Below are 16,226 nucleotides of genomic sequence, written 5' to 3' on the forward strand. Positions count from 1 at the left end.
AGCCTCTTGCCATCAAAAATGTGATGTGAACATATATGGACATGATAATGTCACCACTACTATATTTGGGCATATTACTACCATATTTGGGCACCTTTTTTTGTATCTTTGTCAAACTAGTTTGATAGTGTAGACAGGTTTAGCACCAGGTTTTTAATAAATTACAGGGAATGTTATAGGTTTGTAGGTAGTGGGATATCAAATGAAGATAATTGTTGTACTTGGAAGATTTTAAACTACTTTTGAACTGTCCTGGTGAGAGGGTTAGAGGATGGAGAGATAAAAATAATAATGGTTGTCTTTTATAGCGCCTGTGATATAAATTTTTCTAAGCGCTTTACATACATAAAAATATCCTAAAATAACCAAAAAAAGATGATACAGAGAACCCATTTTCACCGCTCTGTTCTCCAACACTTTGAAGCTCCCAAATGAGAGCTTGCTGGAACAGAATTCAAAGGAGCTCGAGTAATAAAAGGCATCTGTCTATCCTATCCAATTAGAAAACAAAACCAGATTCAAGTTAACCAAAGAGAACTAAAATAAGAATTAAAAAAGATGTTGCTTAAGAGTTTTTTAAAATATCAATTGATGTCACTTCATTTCAAAAAAATTCCAAATAAATAATCTTGCCACAGTGATCAGTTTCGAAAGTTTATTGGGAAGAATTTAAACTTTGTCGATTGTCGATACAACTCTATCATGACGTAATAGTTTTATTCTATTTTCAATAATTTACTAATTATATACTAATAATTTTAACTAATACTAGTTCCATTTCTTTGCTGAAAAATACAGGCCAACTGCTGGTTTCAAAGGTTTATTTTTAAAATTATTTCTGAAGGACAAGAGCATGCATATACAATAATTGCACTAACAATAATGAATGTTCTTTTGTCATGTATACCATTCATGTTTAAGGCGCCCAACATGTGGTGCACTCATGACCTATGATCTTGCATTTTTCTCAATGGGAAAAGGTTAATGCATGCAGAACATGTATTATAATCATAACACAGCACAAATAACTGTATTAAAGATGTGTTGTGCCGAAAAATTCATTTTGTAGTTTTAATATAGTTGTTTGGCAAAAAAATAATTATTTCATTTAAAAAAAAAAAAAAACCAATTGGGTTAAATTTTTATCAGGAAAATAAAAGTGCATTTATTATGGGACCAAATTAATTAAAGGGGACAATATATAATACATTAAATGTTAATTTAAAAGAAATTGCATTTTTAGTTAAAGGTCACTAACCTTTTGACCTCTAAAGATGTCAATAAATTTTGGATTCATTTTTAAAAAGTATATTTCAATTAAGCAATCTTCATTCTGCATACTGATACAAAGAAAATGCAAATCTGTTTACTAAGTCTTAAGTTATTCGGAAAATGTTACCCCCTATCCCATAATTGCCAACGATTACAAATTACTGACAAAGAAATTTCTTCATAATACACAGCATATTCATTAAAAAAAAATGTAACTTATGCAAATCTGTTCATTAAATCCCAAGTTATTAGCAAAATACCCCTACCCCAAAATTGTGTGTTTTCTGTAGGCGATGTTTTAATCATAAAAAATGACTATTAAGCTGCACAATTGCCATTGCTATCATGGATTTCTGAACAGTACACATAATAATCTTTCCAAAAATGAATGCTACCGTAGCATTTGCCACCAATTTGATACCGAAAAAATGTCTGGCCCATGGACTATATGAAATACTGGTTTCAATGGTTTGCTTTTCTCTTTTCTTCATTTTTTCAAGGACAAAAGCCTGCAATACAATGATGCACTCACTATAAGGTATTTTTATTGTCATGTTAAAATACCTATTCAGATTCAAGGCGCCAAAATGTGGTGCACTCATGACCTATGGTCTCTCACAGGAAACGTTGATGCATGCTAAGTTTCACAGCTCAAAAATGTTAAAAACATGTATCATAATAATTATAATATAAAAAGTAGACAGCACAAATAAATTAAAGAAATTATCTCACAAAAAACTAGATGGCACTTTGAGAGCATACAGTACCTCTGCCTACAGTAGGCCTATAATTCCCCTACATAAATTTTCCACTTGAAATATTTTATTTGTGTGTCTACTTGTGCTTAGTGTGATTAGGCTAATTTCACTACAATTTGTGAATGTGAGTTTGGTGTAACTAGGAAGTATAGACGATGGTTGTCGGAATGATAATGACTCGGGTAAAAAGGTTTTAGAATGACGTTCTGGCTTGTACGTTTTCGGTCGGTTACAATTCAGATTCAGATTTGATTTATTAAGTCATTCATACATAGTATAATGATAATTGTTTTTCTTGGCAGAAAAACACAAGCAAAACAATACACACATAATATTTACATTCGTGATCAACTTGGAACTAACAACAACAACAACAACTGATCAAGCAATATAATACAACAAACCTAATGAACTATCTTTGAAACTCATTGTTGTGTAGTCTAATAGCGCTAGGTAAGAATGAAAATTTATGTCTATTTGTTTTAACTGTTGTTAATCTTCCAGATCTGGTAACTACTAACTAGGTACTAACAATATTGAAATGCTTGATATTCGTAAAAATAAACCTACTCTGTTTCACAGTGTCTTATTATGATTTTAAAGTATAGTGTTTAGTGTTTGGTAGGGCCCTTGTAGGGCAGAGGTGGGGAGGCGGAGTTCATTTAAGGAGGTGCTTATTCGAGGGATACGTTCAATTTTTTAAGTTTGAATAATATGGTAACATTTATAATCAAATAAAATCCTCTAATAGATATGAAAAGTGGTAAAAAAATAACAAATGCTTGGTAAATTGTAGATAACAGTTCGATTATTATTCTAAGTGATGTTTTATTGGGGAGGTGTTTGGGGTTTATTCAAATAAATAACATCCTAATTGGTATAATAATTACATTATTTAGTTTAAACATCTTTTGAAACTAACTTCCACGGCAACAGAGAAGGAAGACGTTTTAGATGGCTTGCAACATGGGCAGAGGTATCCCAGGGTCCTAACGGGACACAGACAGCCCACTTATTCCTGTCAGCTTATTAATAACTCGGTGTTTTACTCGATTTCAAACAACCATGTAATTGCATATACTATTCACCACAATATACAAAAAACTAAAATTGCTATCGCCACCACTGGCCAACTTTGAAACCAGGAAGTTGCAAGAAGGTGAACCTGTGAACTCACCATGAACCAGGAAATTACTTCGACCGCGTACCGATGAAATCAGAAAATTTGCTTTAAAACCCTTTATAATATCTTCCTAAGATAGAAATATTGAAAAATATTGTAATAGTGAAAACTATGTTATCAAATCTACGTTTCGCGGTACATCTGAGATAGATCAGGTAGGTATCCATGGCGGAGATTTGTCCCAAAGTTTTTCCATTGTGCTCGCCTATGTCAAAATTAACCATAATTTATATATAGATGGTGGAATGTATCCAGCATTCCAGCGTTGAGATTGCTGGTTCAGTTACTGCTGAGGATATTTTTATTTAATTGATTCATTTATGTTATAATATTTTACTTCAATTTTCAAAATTATTTTTTTTTTGTGCTTCGACTTATGGTCAAGTTCCGATTTTCACTTCTCCATGGAAACTATGTATAACCTGTAAACAATGAAATAAACAAATATTTGTTTGTGAATTGTGACCTTGACTTTTGATCCTGGCCCCCTTCAAAACTAAAATACCTTTAGATGATGGGATGACGGTCATAGATCATAATGGCAAGATTCCAATAAAAATTGTGGCATGTACAGTAGGTGGTAAATATTAATAGTATTTTGTTTGACTATGATGAATTAAAATTTAAATTTAAACGAGCAATCAGAGAGTTGCAACCTCTGCTAGGGCTAAAAAGAGAAAAAAAATAAAGAATCGTGATAAATATCTGTCTTGTACTTTTGACGTAAGGCAGAATTGGGATCCTGGTCTGGATTGCCTCCAAAATGAATGGAGTCTTCCATGATCTATGGTTAAACGAGTTGTCCGTGGTTTTTAGTTTTGAGATATGATGATTTAGAGTTAAAAACACACACGAAGCACATTTGTAATTACAGAATACGACTTACAGCAAGATAATCGCGGTCTCTTTCAATCAAGTCAGCCAGGCGATTGAGAAGCTCTCCACGATTAGATGCATCCATTGTTCGCCATGGAGACCCAAAGCGAAAGGCTTCTTTAGCAGCATTCACAGCGATGTCTACATCAGCCTATGTTAATAACAGTAAATATTTAATTCATATTTAATATTTATTATTACAGATTAATGAGCATTTCAATGAACCTAACATTTTTAATGGCCTTAAAATATACTAATGACGTTTCACTTTATGGCAAGACCATAATTTCATTTATTTTTTATGACGCAGATATAATTATATTTTTAAGAAGTAATATTTACAATAGAAGTCGCTGACAGGCTCCATTTTTAAAATTAAAAAAGTGCTTTAATCTAAATTCCAATATTAGGAATTTCTTATTTTTTCAGCTGGAATAGAATTGTTATTTTATGTCTTTAAATTTTAAAATGTTTCAGTTTCAGTTTTTCAGTTTCAGTTTTTATTTTCCAATATAAAACATAGTGTAAATGAATATATGCATAAAAAATGGAAGGATGACCAAAAAAGAGCAAAGCTCGTACAGTGTTTGGCCACCTTAACAAAATAATTAATACATGATACAAACATAATTGAAGCACAGGACGAGACAATACTAGCTAAACATGTTGGCATATGAACTCAAAGATAGTGCGATAAAACCAAAAGAAGCAAAAGAACAATGTAAATGTAAACATATTTGTAACACTCATTGATAAGTTAAGAACAAATTATTTTTATACAACTTTTTAAATACTTTGACAGATGGTGAATTACGAATAGAAGCATCAATACTGTTCCATAAAATTGGACCATGTCCTCTGATAGTGTTTCTATGAACTGAGTTTACTCTAACAAAATAATTAGAAAATTTAGCTGGTAATAAGTTATTCTTAAATTTGTACATGAAAACACCTTTTGATAACTTATGAATATCATACACAGTTAAGTTGTTAAGACTAGCAAATAATGGTGGTGAATGCTCAAGGAATTGAGAATTTGTGCATAAACGCATTATGCGCTTTTGTTTGCGATAAACAGTTTCAAGGCGACAGTTATTGTGGTCAGCCCAAATCAAGCTACAGTATTGAATATGAGGAAGGATAGGATGATAGAACATTGACATGTAAAATTGGTTTTAGCCTAAAAAGTATACCAGAATATTTTGAAACTAAGTTTGCAATACGGATTGTATGTTGATTCCAGGTTAAGCATTCGTCCATTATTACACCAAGAAATTTACAACTAGTTACACGAGAGATGTTACTGTATTATTATCAATAAAAATGTTAAGGTCATTGTAAGCACGGTTACTATATCTGTTCTTAAAAATCATATAATTAGTTTTATTAGCATTAAGCGATAACTTATTATTTGCTTTAAACCAACTCGAGATAGTCGAGAGATCGGAATTAACATTATCAACTAGACGGTTTATAACATTATCTGAAATTAAAAGGTTAGTGTCATCTGCATATAAAATAAGATTGGAGTGTTTACAGATGTTTGCTAAATCATTAATGTAAATAATAAAGAGTAGCGGGCCTAAAATTGAGCCCTGTGGAACACCACAACAAATGTTTAAAGAAGAAGAACTATGATAACTAGAATTTAATTCGTCACTTTGACGAATTATAGGTGATCATTTTTATCATTTTAATGAAATTAAAATTTTTTAAACATGCACGTACGTTAACATACAATCGTAAAAAGTTGATGTACGCCATCTTACGACATGATGCATATAATATATGCTTATAGTACTGAGTTGTACCTATTATGTGTCGTATATAATATGTACAGTATACTGTATATACAGTGTAGCATAGGTGAAATTACGGGACCCACATCATGTTCTAATTTTTTGGTATGATGACGTTGTCAAAAAAAACTTGTAGATCACAATTTCGAAAGACAATGAATTGAGCAAAAAATTATAAGATTTGAAAGAAAATTTGGCACGTAGAAACGCACTGCATGCTCTTTGAAATTTGTATAAATTTGACGAAAGAGAGAAAAAAACTACTTTTTAACTTCAACTGGCCATTTCATAATGTCACAACATCCAATAGACCTAATTTTTATATGAATTCATATCTACATTTCATCAGCTTTCATAATAAATTATAATCTTCAAGGTCACCTTTAATTCTGAAGAGCTGTAAGATATTCAAATGTATGGTGTAGTAAATACACGACCTACAGTACAGAAAGAAAGTACTGCAACTTTACCTACGAAGTAGCTTCGTAGATAGAACGTAGGCTACGTTGTTGGCTTCGTAGGTTCCATTGTTTGGCTTCGTAACCTCAATAAACAACTTTCAATGAGCTACTTTCTGAACTTCATAGGGAGTTCGTAACCTACAGTATATAAACAACCCTGCGATGTTCTTAGTGAAGTAATTAAGAAGGTGTGAAATTAATGTGTTAAATTTAACTGGCGGAGGACCAAGTTGTAAATTACTAAAAAATAAATAATATTTTTTAATCGTAATCTTTTTATTCGTGCGTGTTTACCTACTCAACTGCGAATATAAATTTCCCACGATGTAAACGTAGAGACACGATCCAACACAGGTGAACCGCAACGAACAGGCCAACTAATATAGCGAACGTCTAGTCCATCCAGAAACGATGCCGAGAAAAAAAGATCGTAAACAATTCATTCTAAATATAGTATCAGAACGTTCAATCGGTCGCTCAAAAAGACTGCCGACAGAAGACCGTAATTAATACAGACCTAGTTTTTTTGGTCACATGGCATGAAACGCGATACTCTCTGCTTTACCGCAATCGTTCACGTGTTTTTTTAAACTTAGTACGAGAGGGTGGCTGCCGGTCTGACGACGATTAATAAGATCGTGTACCTGGATTTTGTGTCACGTGACATGGAACATAATACTCTCTCTCTGAAACTGCTCACATGTTTTTTCCACTCCAAATTCTGGTCGGGCTTTTTTCTATACACATGTCGTAATCATTTTAAAAGGCCTAAGGTAGGCCTAGGATTAAATAATTTTTAGTGTAGGCCGCCGAAACAGGCTAGCCTCGACTCTCTCTACGTGAGCTGAGGTCCACCAGCCCGATGTCATTTCGTCGGCGGATTTCCGTCCAAATTAGGATAACCGATGCGTAGGGCGGCTACAAAAATTGACGTCTACTATCTTTAGATAGGATTTTAATTAGCAAACAATACATCGTTTGTTTGCATTGTCAATGCTTTTTTAAAGGCGAACCACCCTACATAGGCGCGCCTAGATAATTATCATAACAATATATCGTAGGCTACGAACAATACATCCTAGGCTATGAACAATACATCGTAGGAGAGAACAATACATCGTAGGCTACGAACAATACATCGTAGGCTACAAACAATACATCGTAGGTTACAAACAATACATCGTAGGCTACGAACAATACATCGTAGGACAGAACAATGACCTACGATCTACCTACGCGTAGGCTACGAAAGGCTATGCGTAGATACGAAGCAGTAATTTCTTTCTGTACTGTAGGTTATTCAAGTTTTTACGCATGATGACGTCATCAAAATGAAAATGTTGACAACTCATGAGAAAGATAATTAATTGAGCAAGCACATACGAAGATTTGTGCGAAAATCTGGTTCAAATAACGGAGATGCGCTCTATTGAATGTGATAACCCACACAAAAAGATAAAAGTTACTATTTTTTTAATTCAAGTGGCCATTTGATGACGTCATACCATTTTGTACGTCTAATGTGTATATACATTTATATCTACAACTCCTTGGCATCCATAATAAGTTAAAAAAATTGGGGGTCATCTTCCATTCTGAAGAGTTATATTCATTTTAAAAAGGCCTTATTTTTTACCCTTTTTAGCACTTTTGTACAATTAATGTGCACATTTTGTCATTTTTAACGTGACATGGAACATAATACCCTCTCTCTGAAACTGCTCACATGTTTTTTCCACTCCAAATTCTGGTCGGGCTTTTTTCTATACACATGTCGTAATCATTTTAAAAGGCCTAAGGTAGGCCTAGGATTAAATAATTTTTAGTGTAGGCCGCCGAAACAGGCTAGCCTCGACTCTCTCTACGTGAGCTGAGGTCCACCAGCCCGATGTCATTTCGTCGGCGGATTTCCGTCCAAATTAGGATAACCGATGCGTAGGGCGGCTACAAAAATTGACGTCTACTATCTTTAGATAGGATTTTAATTAGCAAACAATACATCGTTTGTTTGCATTGTCAATGCTTTTTTAAAGGCGAACCACCCTACATAGGCGCGCCTAGATAATTATCATAACAATATATCGTAGGCTACGAACAATACATCCTAGGCTATGAACAATACATCGTAGGAGAGAACAATACATCGTAGGCTACAAACAATACATCGTAGGTTACAAACAATACATCGTAGGCTACGAACAATACATCGTAGGACAGAACAATGACCTACGATCTACCTACGCGTAGGCTACGAAAGGCTATGCGTAGATACGAAGCAGTAATTTCTTTCTGTACTGTAGGTTATTCAAGTTTTTACGCATGATGACGTCATCAAAATGAAAATGTTGACAACTCATGAGAAAGATAATTAATTGAGCAAGCACATACTAAGATTTGTGCGAAAATCTGGTTCAAATAACGGAGATGCGCTCTATTGAATGTGATAACCCACACAAAAAGATAAAAGTTACTATTTTTTAAATTCAAGTGGCCATTTGATGACGTCATACCATTTTGTACGTCTAATGTGTATATACATTTATATCTACAACTCCTTGGCATCCATAATAAGTTAAAAAAATTGGGGGTCATCTTCCATTCTGAAGAGTTATATTCATTTTAAAAAGGCCTTATTTTTTACCCTTTTTAGCACTTTTGTACAATTAATGTGCACATTTTGTCATTTTTAACGTGCTCGTATAGCGTTATTTTAAGTGGGAATGAACTCAAAATCGGTGAATGTACTAAGGATTGTGAGTAGAATATGATTTATACATCAAATTTTATTTTTTACGCATTTTAAGAATCGTGTGCGCAAAAACGCATTTTTGCGCAGTAATTTTTTGAAACACGCAAATGGCCTGATTCATGCTCTAAATTAATCAAAACTTAATTTTGGGCTTTTTAAATTTTTAATGTGCGATTTCACGCGCGTGACCTTGAAACGCGCAAGTTTTTATTTTCTAATATTTTGAAGTATTATGAAGTTTACTTGTAGTGAATTTCATTAATATGTGATAATGAATAGTAAAGATATGATTGATAATGTGATTTCACAAAATGGCGTATAAATGACGTCACGGATGAGTGATCACGCTGAAAAGCTTATTATGTCTAAGTTAAAGTATTTGAAAGACATTGTGTAATTTTTGTGATCATTGCCATTCAACTTTTGAGATATTTGTTACACAAAAAGTGTACAGAAAGAAGAATAATAAAGATTTTATTCTTAAAATGATCACCTAATTAAAAGAGATATATTGCTGTCTATGTCTACTAGTACCTTGTCTCCTTCAGCTACATGGCAGATAATGTCACCAGTAGATGGATTGACAGTTGGAAATGTCTTGCCACTCACAGCATCATGCCATTCATTGTTAATAAATACCTGAAAAACAATTCATTAACAATTTTATGTCACTGTACACATGCTCTACTATAATAATTTATACACACAGCATATTTAGGCCTACATTATGCATACAACGTCCGTTCCGTTCGCAATAAACTGGCTGATAGGTTTCACCATAAAACTGTGATTTGTTGAGGGTACAGTAAACATTGCTTATAGCATTTCCATACTGTACCTGCAAAAAGTAACAACTTGTAACAGTTAACAGTGGCGGACGCAGGGGTGGTGCCCCAGTTGCCCGGGCAACACCCTTAATTTCATACTAAATGTTTTTTTCTACCACTAAATTAAAATTTAGATCCCATTTCATCATATTATATATTAACCATTAACGTTATAGAAGTCCAGGGTTGGAAAAGACTATATTTATCTTCATTTCCCTATGTCCGTAATATTTGGGCGAATTTCCGTAATAATTACGGACGTTCCGAACTTTGAAAAAACAGTGTTTAATTGCTTCTTTCTGCAAATTTCGATGGTGGTTGTACAGTTTATAGTGGATAAATGAAAATGAATTTTGGAAATTTACTGACTTATTTAGCATTTATTTCAAAATAATACAATTTAACGTTTTGCTCAATATATTTATAGCAGCAGCTTCACATTTTTGTTAATAATAATTAATTTGTATTAATTGATTTTACAGTAATTGCTAGAATTTATTACATTACCGGAAGTACCTTCGTCAGGGACCTCCTCCTCTGCCTTTGCATTGACCGCAAAAAATGTTATCCTATTGTGTTTTACCGGCGGAAAAAACAGGCGTGATACGATCTGTTTGCTACTGTAGCCCGATATAGAGTTTCATTTCTATTTATCGTGAATTTTACGTGCAAGAGTACCGTACCATTTCCTGCCATCTAGGGGTGTCATTTAACAAAAATTCCCTCTTGCAAATACCCTCTGAGGACTCTTGGGCAACCCCCTTAAAATAGTCCTGCGACCGCCCCTGGTTGAGTTGTACCAGGTTTGCATAGGTAGGGTCTACCACTGCTAGGTAGTAAAGTTACTATAGGGTCAGTCAGCCAGCCAAGCCCAGCAGACTCAACTAATAATATGGAACATGTGAAAAATAGGGGCTAACCATGAAATAACATACTGAGGTTTTGACTTTTACCAGGTGTCTTATATGACATTTTAAAGAATAAATAGTTTTGGCCTAGCCGGACCTGTTTTTGTGGCTGTTTCAAAGGCAAAATTGGTCTGACCGGACCAGGTTTTTTTTCAAGCTTTAACAACAAAATAAGTCAAAGGATCGTCTCAATTGGTCAAAGTCACCTTTATTCATCAACTAGGAAATTGAGCTCATAGTTCAAAATACAAAAATATACAGTAAATATAATAATAAAAAGAAATTCAAAGATAATGTATACCATACAAAAATATCAAAACATTTAGTCATTAAAACTATAGATGGAAATAGAAATTTAGCCACCATTAGAATATAAAAATTTGTTTTATACTAATAATAACCAAAATAACAATAATAATAATAATTTTAATAACATATCTCAAGAAGGTCTTGAATGATGACGAACTACATATGGTCTCACTTCTATTAAAAGACGTCAAACTGAGTGTACGATGTGGTAGTACAGTAGGTGAATCTTTTACAACCAACATCGGTATTCCACAAGGAGATTGCCTGAGTCCAGTGCTCTTCACTCTTTATCTTGCAAGAGCACTGGAACACGATGATGAAAACCAACAACAACCACCACAATCATCATTCTTCATAATGGATCAACAATATGCAGACGACATCGGTTGGGTGGCAAATTAAAAAACACATGTCGAAGAAGTTAAGAAGACCATACCTAAGAAACTAGAAAGCAGAAACCTAATCATAAACAACACTAAGACAGAAGAATATATAATCAAACGAAAAGGAGACGAATCGTGGAAAAAAATTAAATGTAAATATCTAGGATCGCTAATTGACACAGATAACAATATGAAACGCCGAAAACAACTCGCAATATCAGCCTTCAATAACTACAAAGAAATTCTAACAAGCAAAAACTTGGATCACTAGAAGTAAAAATGAGACTATTCAATGTATACGTCCGAAGCATATTCATGTACAACTCAGAATTATGGACAATAACCAAAAAACAAGAGGACGAAATTGACTGTTTCCTTAGAAAATTATTAAGAAAAATTATAAAAATTAAGTGGCCGTATACAATCAGAAATATAGAACTATACAGCAGAACGAAAGAACTAAAATGGTCAAACATAATAATGAAAAGAAAATACAAATGGACCGGACATATGCTAAGGCTTCCGATGGACACTCCAGCCAAATTAGCGTTGACAGAATCCATTAGAAAAGTTAAAAGACCAGTTGGCAGACCAAAAACTACCTGGATAGGAAACATAAAGAAAGAACTCAAAAAAGCAAATATATCGATCGCAAAGTTAATGACAGACCATCAGACCACTGAAAGAGAGTCATGGAAACGATTAGCGTACGCAATGTCTACCCAAGACGAATAGCGTAACGGATGATGATGATAATATAATAATAACCAAGCATGCAGTCAAAAAGTCGCTATGTCACGAACAAATGACCAACTGTGTTAATAACTCGACTTATTTTATATTTTAAAAAAAACTATGCCTGTATTTTTTCAGACCATTATTTAACAATTTCAATCCTCATCATCTAAGAAGGCATGTGGTTCTTTAGATTTTTTAGAGATGCAACAAGATCAAGAGGTTTAATAATAAGAAAGAATGTTCCTGGAAACGGCAATTGTTTTTTCTATTACATACAAGATCAGTTTGTACTAGTTTTAAATATAATTGTATATAATTACATTGATTATGATATTGCTATAGACATATGGTATATTATGCAGTTGTTATAATTTACTTTAAATTCTTGTATGTTGTGATACCTAAAACAAAAAAGTTTGTGTGCCGTGTCAGGACAACATATATCGTGGACAAAGACAAAATAGTGGACTAAAATTGACAATTTTGATGTGCTCAGAAATCAATTGAAACGACCTATACATTACTACTTGGCTTCCTTCTCCTCTCTCGCAAAGTATCATTTTTGTATACGCCGTTGTTGACTGTACTTATAGTATCGACGTTACGCTCTCATACAGACTGTACTATTTATAATGATGAAATAAATGTCGGCAATTAAGAATTATACTAATATAACCAAACATAATACTTCTTTAATTACTGCACCCAAGTATTAATCTTGATATGAATTTACGTAAGGGAAAATTTCGGTAAATCGCACCTATATAAGGCCGTGTTTCCGCAGCCAAAACAAAATTATCGGTTAATTTAACAAATATTACTAAACAACCAGATGCCCAATAACAACGCACAATTTGTCCTTCAGGTCAAAATGTTAAAAATTATCCCATTTATCCGATAATTATCTGATTTTGAAGGAGATAATTATCGGTTAATTTTCTCGAGAAGTATCGGTTACACTCCGTTTCCACAGGCAGTTTAATTATCGGTACATTTTTATCGGTACATTTTTGGCTGCGGAAACATGCCGGCCTAACTTTTAGAATTTTTACTCAATTAGAAAGTTACTTCCGGTACTGATTTTTAACACCTAATGAAAACCAGTATACTAAATCGGATTGAAAACAGAAAAAAATTGCAAAGGATATGATTTCAGTAACACTGGGGAAAAAACAAACTTTTATCAATTTTCCAGCCTTATCTGCATGTGTAGCATTTGACAAAAGTAAAAAAACGGTTAACCCATAATACCATCTACTAGCCTAATTGTACTATTATTCATCGATTCATCGCTTACCTGATTGTGGTAAATATCTGGGTTTGGCTGAGGCTTAGCCACTGTAGAATAACTGTATCGAGCATATCTTCCTAAATTCTGCCTGAAACTTAGACCAATTAATCTCGCTGATGACAACATTTTCAATAATTTCGTCTAGGCCCTAGTTTAAAATGAACTACGCGAATTAACTCACTCACTGACTGCAGACGACAGTGCTGTGTTCTATAGGTTTTTTTATCAAGCTGCGTGGCGACTATATACCACACGAATCCAGGCGCAACAAAAGCACACAACACGTCACGCCAAAAACAGCCAAGCGTGAAAACAACATGAACATACCAATTTCATTAATATCGCCCTTTTTAACCTCTTTTAAGAGGTTAAAGAGGGCGATATTAAAAGGATGGAAGAGAATTAATAATCAGCGACAAGAAGAATATAGTATATCATTTGTAATACAAATTTATTTTAAAACTCTATGTGGACCTTTTGCAATTCTGGGTGGGGGATGGGTGTGTACGTACGCACCCGTAGCCCTCCTGGTACATTCGTGGTGGTGTTGCCTGTTGGTCTTAGTGACCACTGTCTAATTTATTGTACCAGGAAAAATTCAATCTAAAGTTAATAATCATTAAAATTGTAATGATTTAGATATTGCATGGTGCCATTTAAAAAATATTCTGATTGACATAATTGACAAAGTCGCACCTATAAAAATAGTTAGAATCAAACATAGCACTGAACCATGGTTCTCCTCTGGCATTTCTGACATTAGGATTAGAAACAAACTTTTTCCACGCTGCTGCTCTAGCCCGCTACGTCACAAGAGATAAATCATTCAGATATAAAGCAAGCAGCAGTTATAGTACTAGACACTGACTGACATTTTTGCGAAAAAGGATTCTCGACTATAATTTATAGGTACCAGCTGCTGGACCTAAAAACGTCTGGGAAAACGAACGACAAATCCCAAAGCATTTCTGGTATTTATGAGTCCCATGATATTACTGTATTTCGCTGTCAGATAATCATTGAATTATTATCAAAACAGTCCATTGAAGTTTTTGTTTGTAATAGGATACTTCACACTTGAAGTATCTAGGCGCATGGAACTATAATAATATAAGATAGTTCCATGCTAGGCGTGATGAAGTGACCCCCAGACTTGACCTTATAGTCAGGTGGCTTAACAACAAAAAATGAGGAAATCGTTACACGGTGGACAAAAGCGCCAAATTTGGCATGGAGCTTCGTTGGGACCTACCAATTGATTTTTGCCTAGGAGCCACTCTGGTCGTAATTTATTTTTCAAGATGGCGGCCAAAATCCAAAATGGCCGCCAATAAATTGGAAAATCACATTTCATTTGTTGCAGAAGTCACATATAGGCAAATGAACTATCAAAACATAAGTATTCATGGTCATTGAAACATATTTTAGACATGTTGCATGACATGCGTCATTCGTTGTTAAGATGGTCGCCAAAATCCAACATGGCTGCCAGTAGCCTAAACTGGAATATCATTCTGGTTGCAGAAATCGCATATAGGTATCAAACGAAGTAGGAAAACAAGGAGTAGGTCTAATCATGGTCATTGAAACATATTTTAGACATGGTACATAATAATAGGTCACTCGTTGCAAAGAAAAAAAAAATCCAAAATGGCTAGGAAATCACATACAGTATCTGTGGATGGCAGAAGTAATATGTAAATGAAGTAGCTGTAGTAAATGGTAGAGGTGGTATGTACATTACAAGTAACTGTAAAACAATCTATAACAAAAAGTTATAACCAGTTCAGTTTCTGAAACCACATAAAATGTGGTATTTTTGGGAAAATAAAGATTGAGGGCGCTGTTCACATAAGTAAAAGACAAAAGTACACTTTTTTACCTGTAACTAAATAAGTTTTTGTCAGAATATTTTTTAAATGGTCTTATTTGATAGATAATTACATTTTAGGATTTTTTTACATTTTCATAGAAACTGTTATTATAAAACATATAAATATATATTTTTCTAACAATTTCTCATAAAAAAACTTTTACGACCACTAGTTTTCGAGATATAGAAATGTGTACTACCAGTACAGGTCAAAGGTCAATAACAAGAATCTGGGTCATTTTCTTGGAAAAGTTTGTATTAGACTGAATAGAAACATCCATCTTCTGATTAATTTGAGACCTATTTAAAGTTTGTCCAACTGTTAGTTACCAAGTTATATGACATGTAGGTCAAAGGTAAAAAATACCGAAAATCATACTTCCGGCCATTTTTTGACAAATGTTTTCATTAGGACGAATATTAATATGCATCTTCCAAATAATTTGACACTAAAATTATTTAATTTAATGTAAGCATTGCGGAGATATGGTTAGTTTGTTTTCAATTGGATTAAAATATTCAAATTGAGGTCAAAGGTCAAAGAAAAACTTTATAAATTTGATAACATGGGTTTTTATAACTAGCATGGTTAAAAAATTCATAAAATGCAATGCTTGCACTTTCCTTCTGATTTGCAGACTAAAATACATAAGGAATGGACTATTTGTGAGTTTGTATACGATTATATGTATTTCAATTTCAATGGCTACCATTTTTATTTTTGGGCGCCATCTTGGAACTCACTTTATATAATATTTCTTGAATCGGTTTTACTGACCTCAGAAATTCTTGATTCAGT

General features: G+C 33.6%; 1 protein-coding gene across 2 annotated transcripts in view; it reads right to left on the minus strand.

Annotated features, from left to right (window-relative positions):
* The window catches only part of LOC144844715 (aldehyde dehydrogenase, mitochondrial-like), a 54,505-nt gene that overhangs the window by 13,559 nt on the left and 24,720 nt on the right, over positions 1-16,226 (minus strand). Inside the window, exons 2-4 of one of the 2 annotated variants that reach the window (XM_078701754.1) lie at positions 13,561-13,695; positions 9,633-9,737; positions 4,100-4,240 (exon numbers count right to left, since the gene is read on the minus strand). In XM_078701754.1, the coding sequence (XP_078557880.1) occupies positions 4,100-4,240; positions 9,633-9,737; positions 13,561-13,680 (366 nt within the window). In that variant the 5' untranslated portion in view covers positions 13,681-13,695. Of the gene's footprint in view, positions 1-4,099; positions 4,241-9,632; positions 9,738-13,560; positions 13,834-16,226 lie in introns of those variants that run through there. The other variant, XM_078701747.1, reaches the window with a different exon arrangement.

The sequence above is a fragment of the Antedon bifida genome, chromosome 1 (assembly GCF_963402885.1).
Source record: "Antedon bifida chromosome 1, ecAntBifi1.1, whole genome shotgun sequence".
Lineage (NCBI taxonomy): Eukaryota > Metazoa > Echinodermata > Crinoidea > Comatulida > Antedonidae > Antedon > Antedon bifida.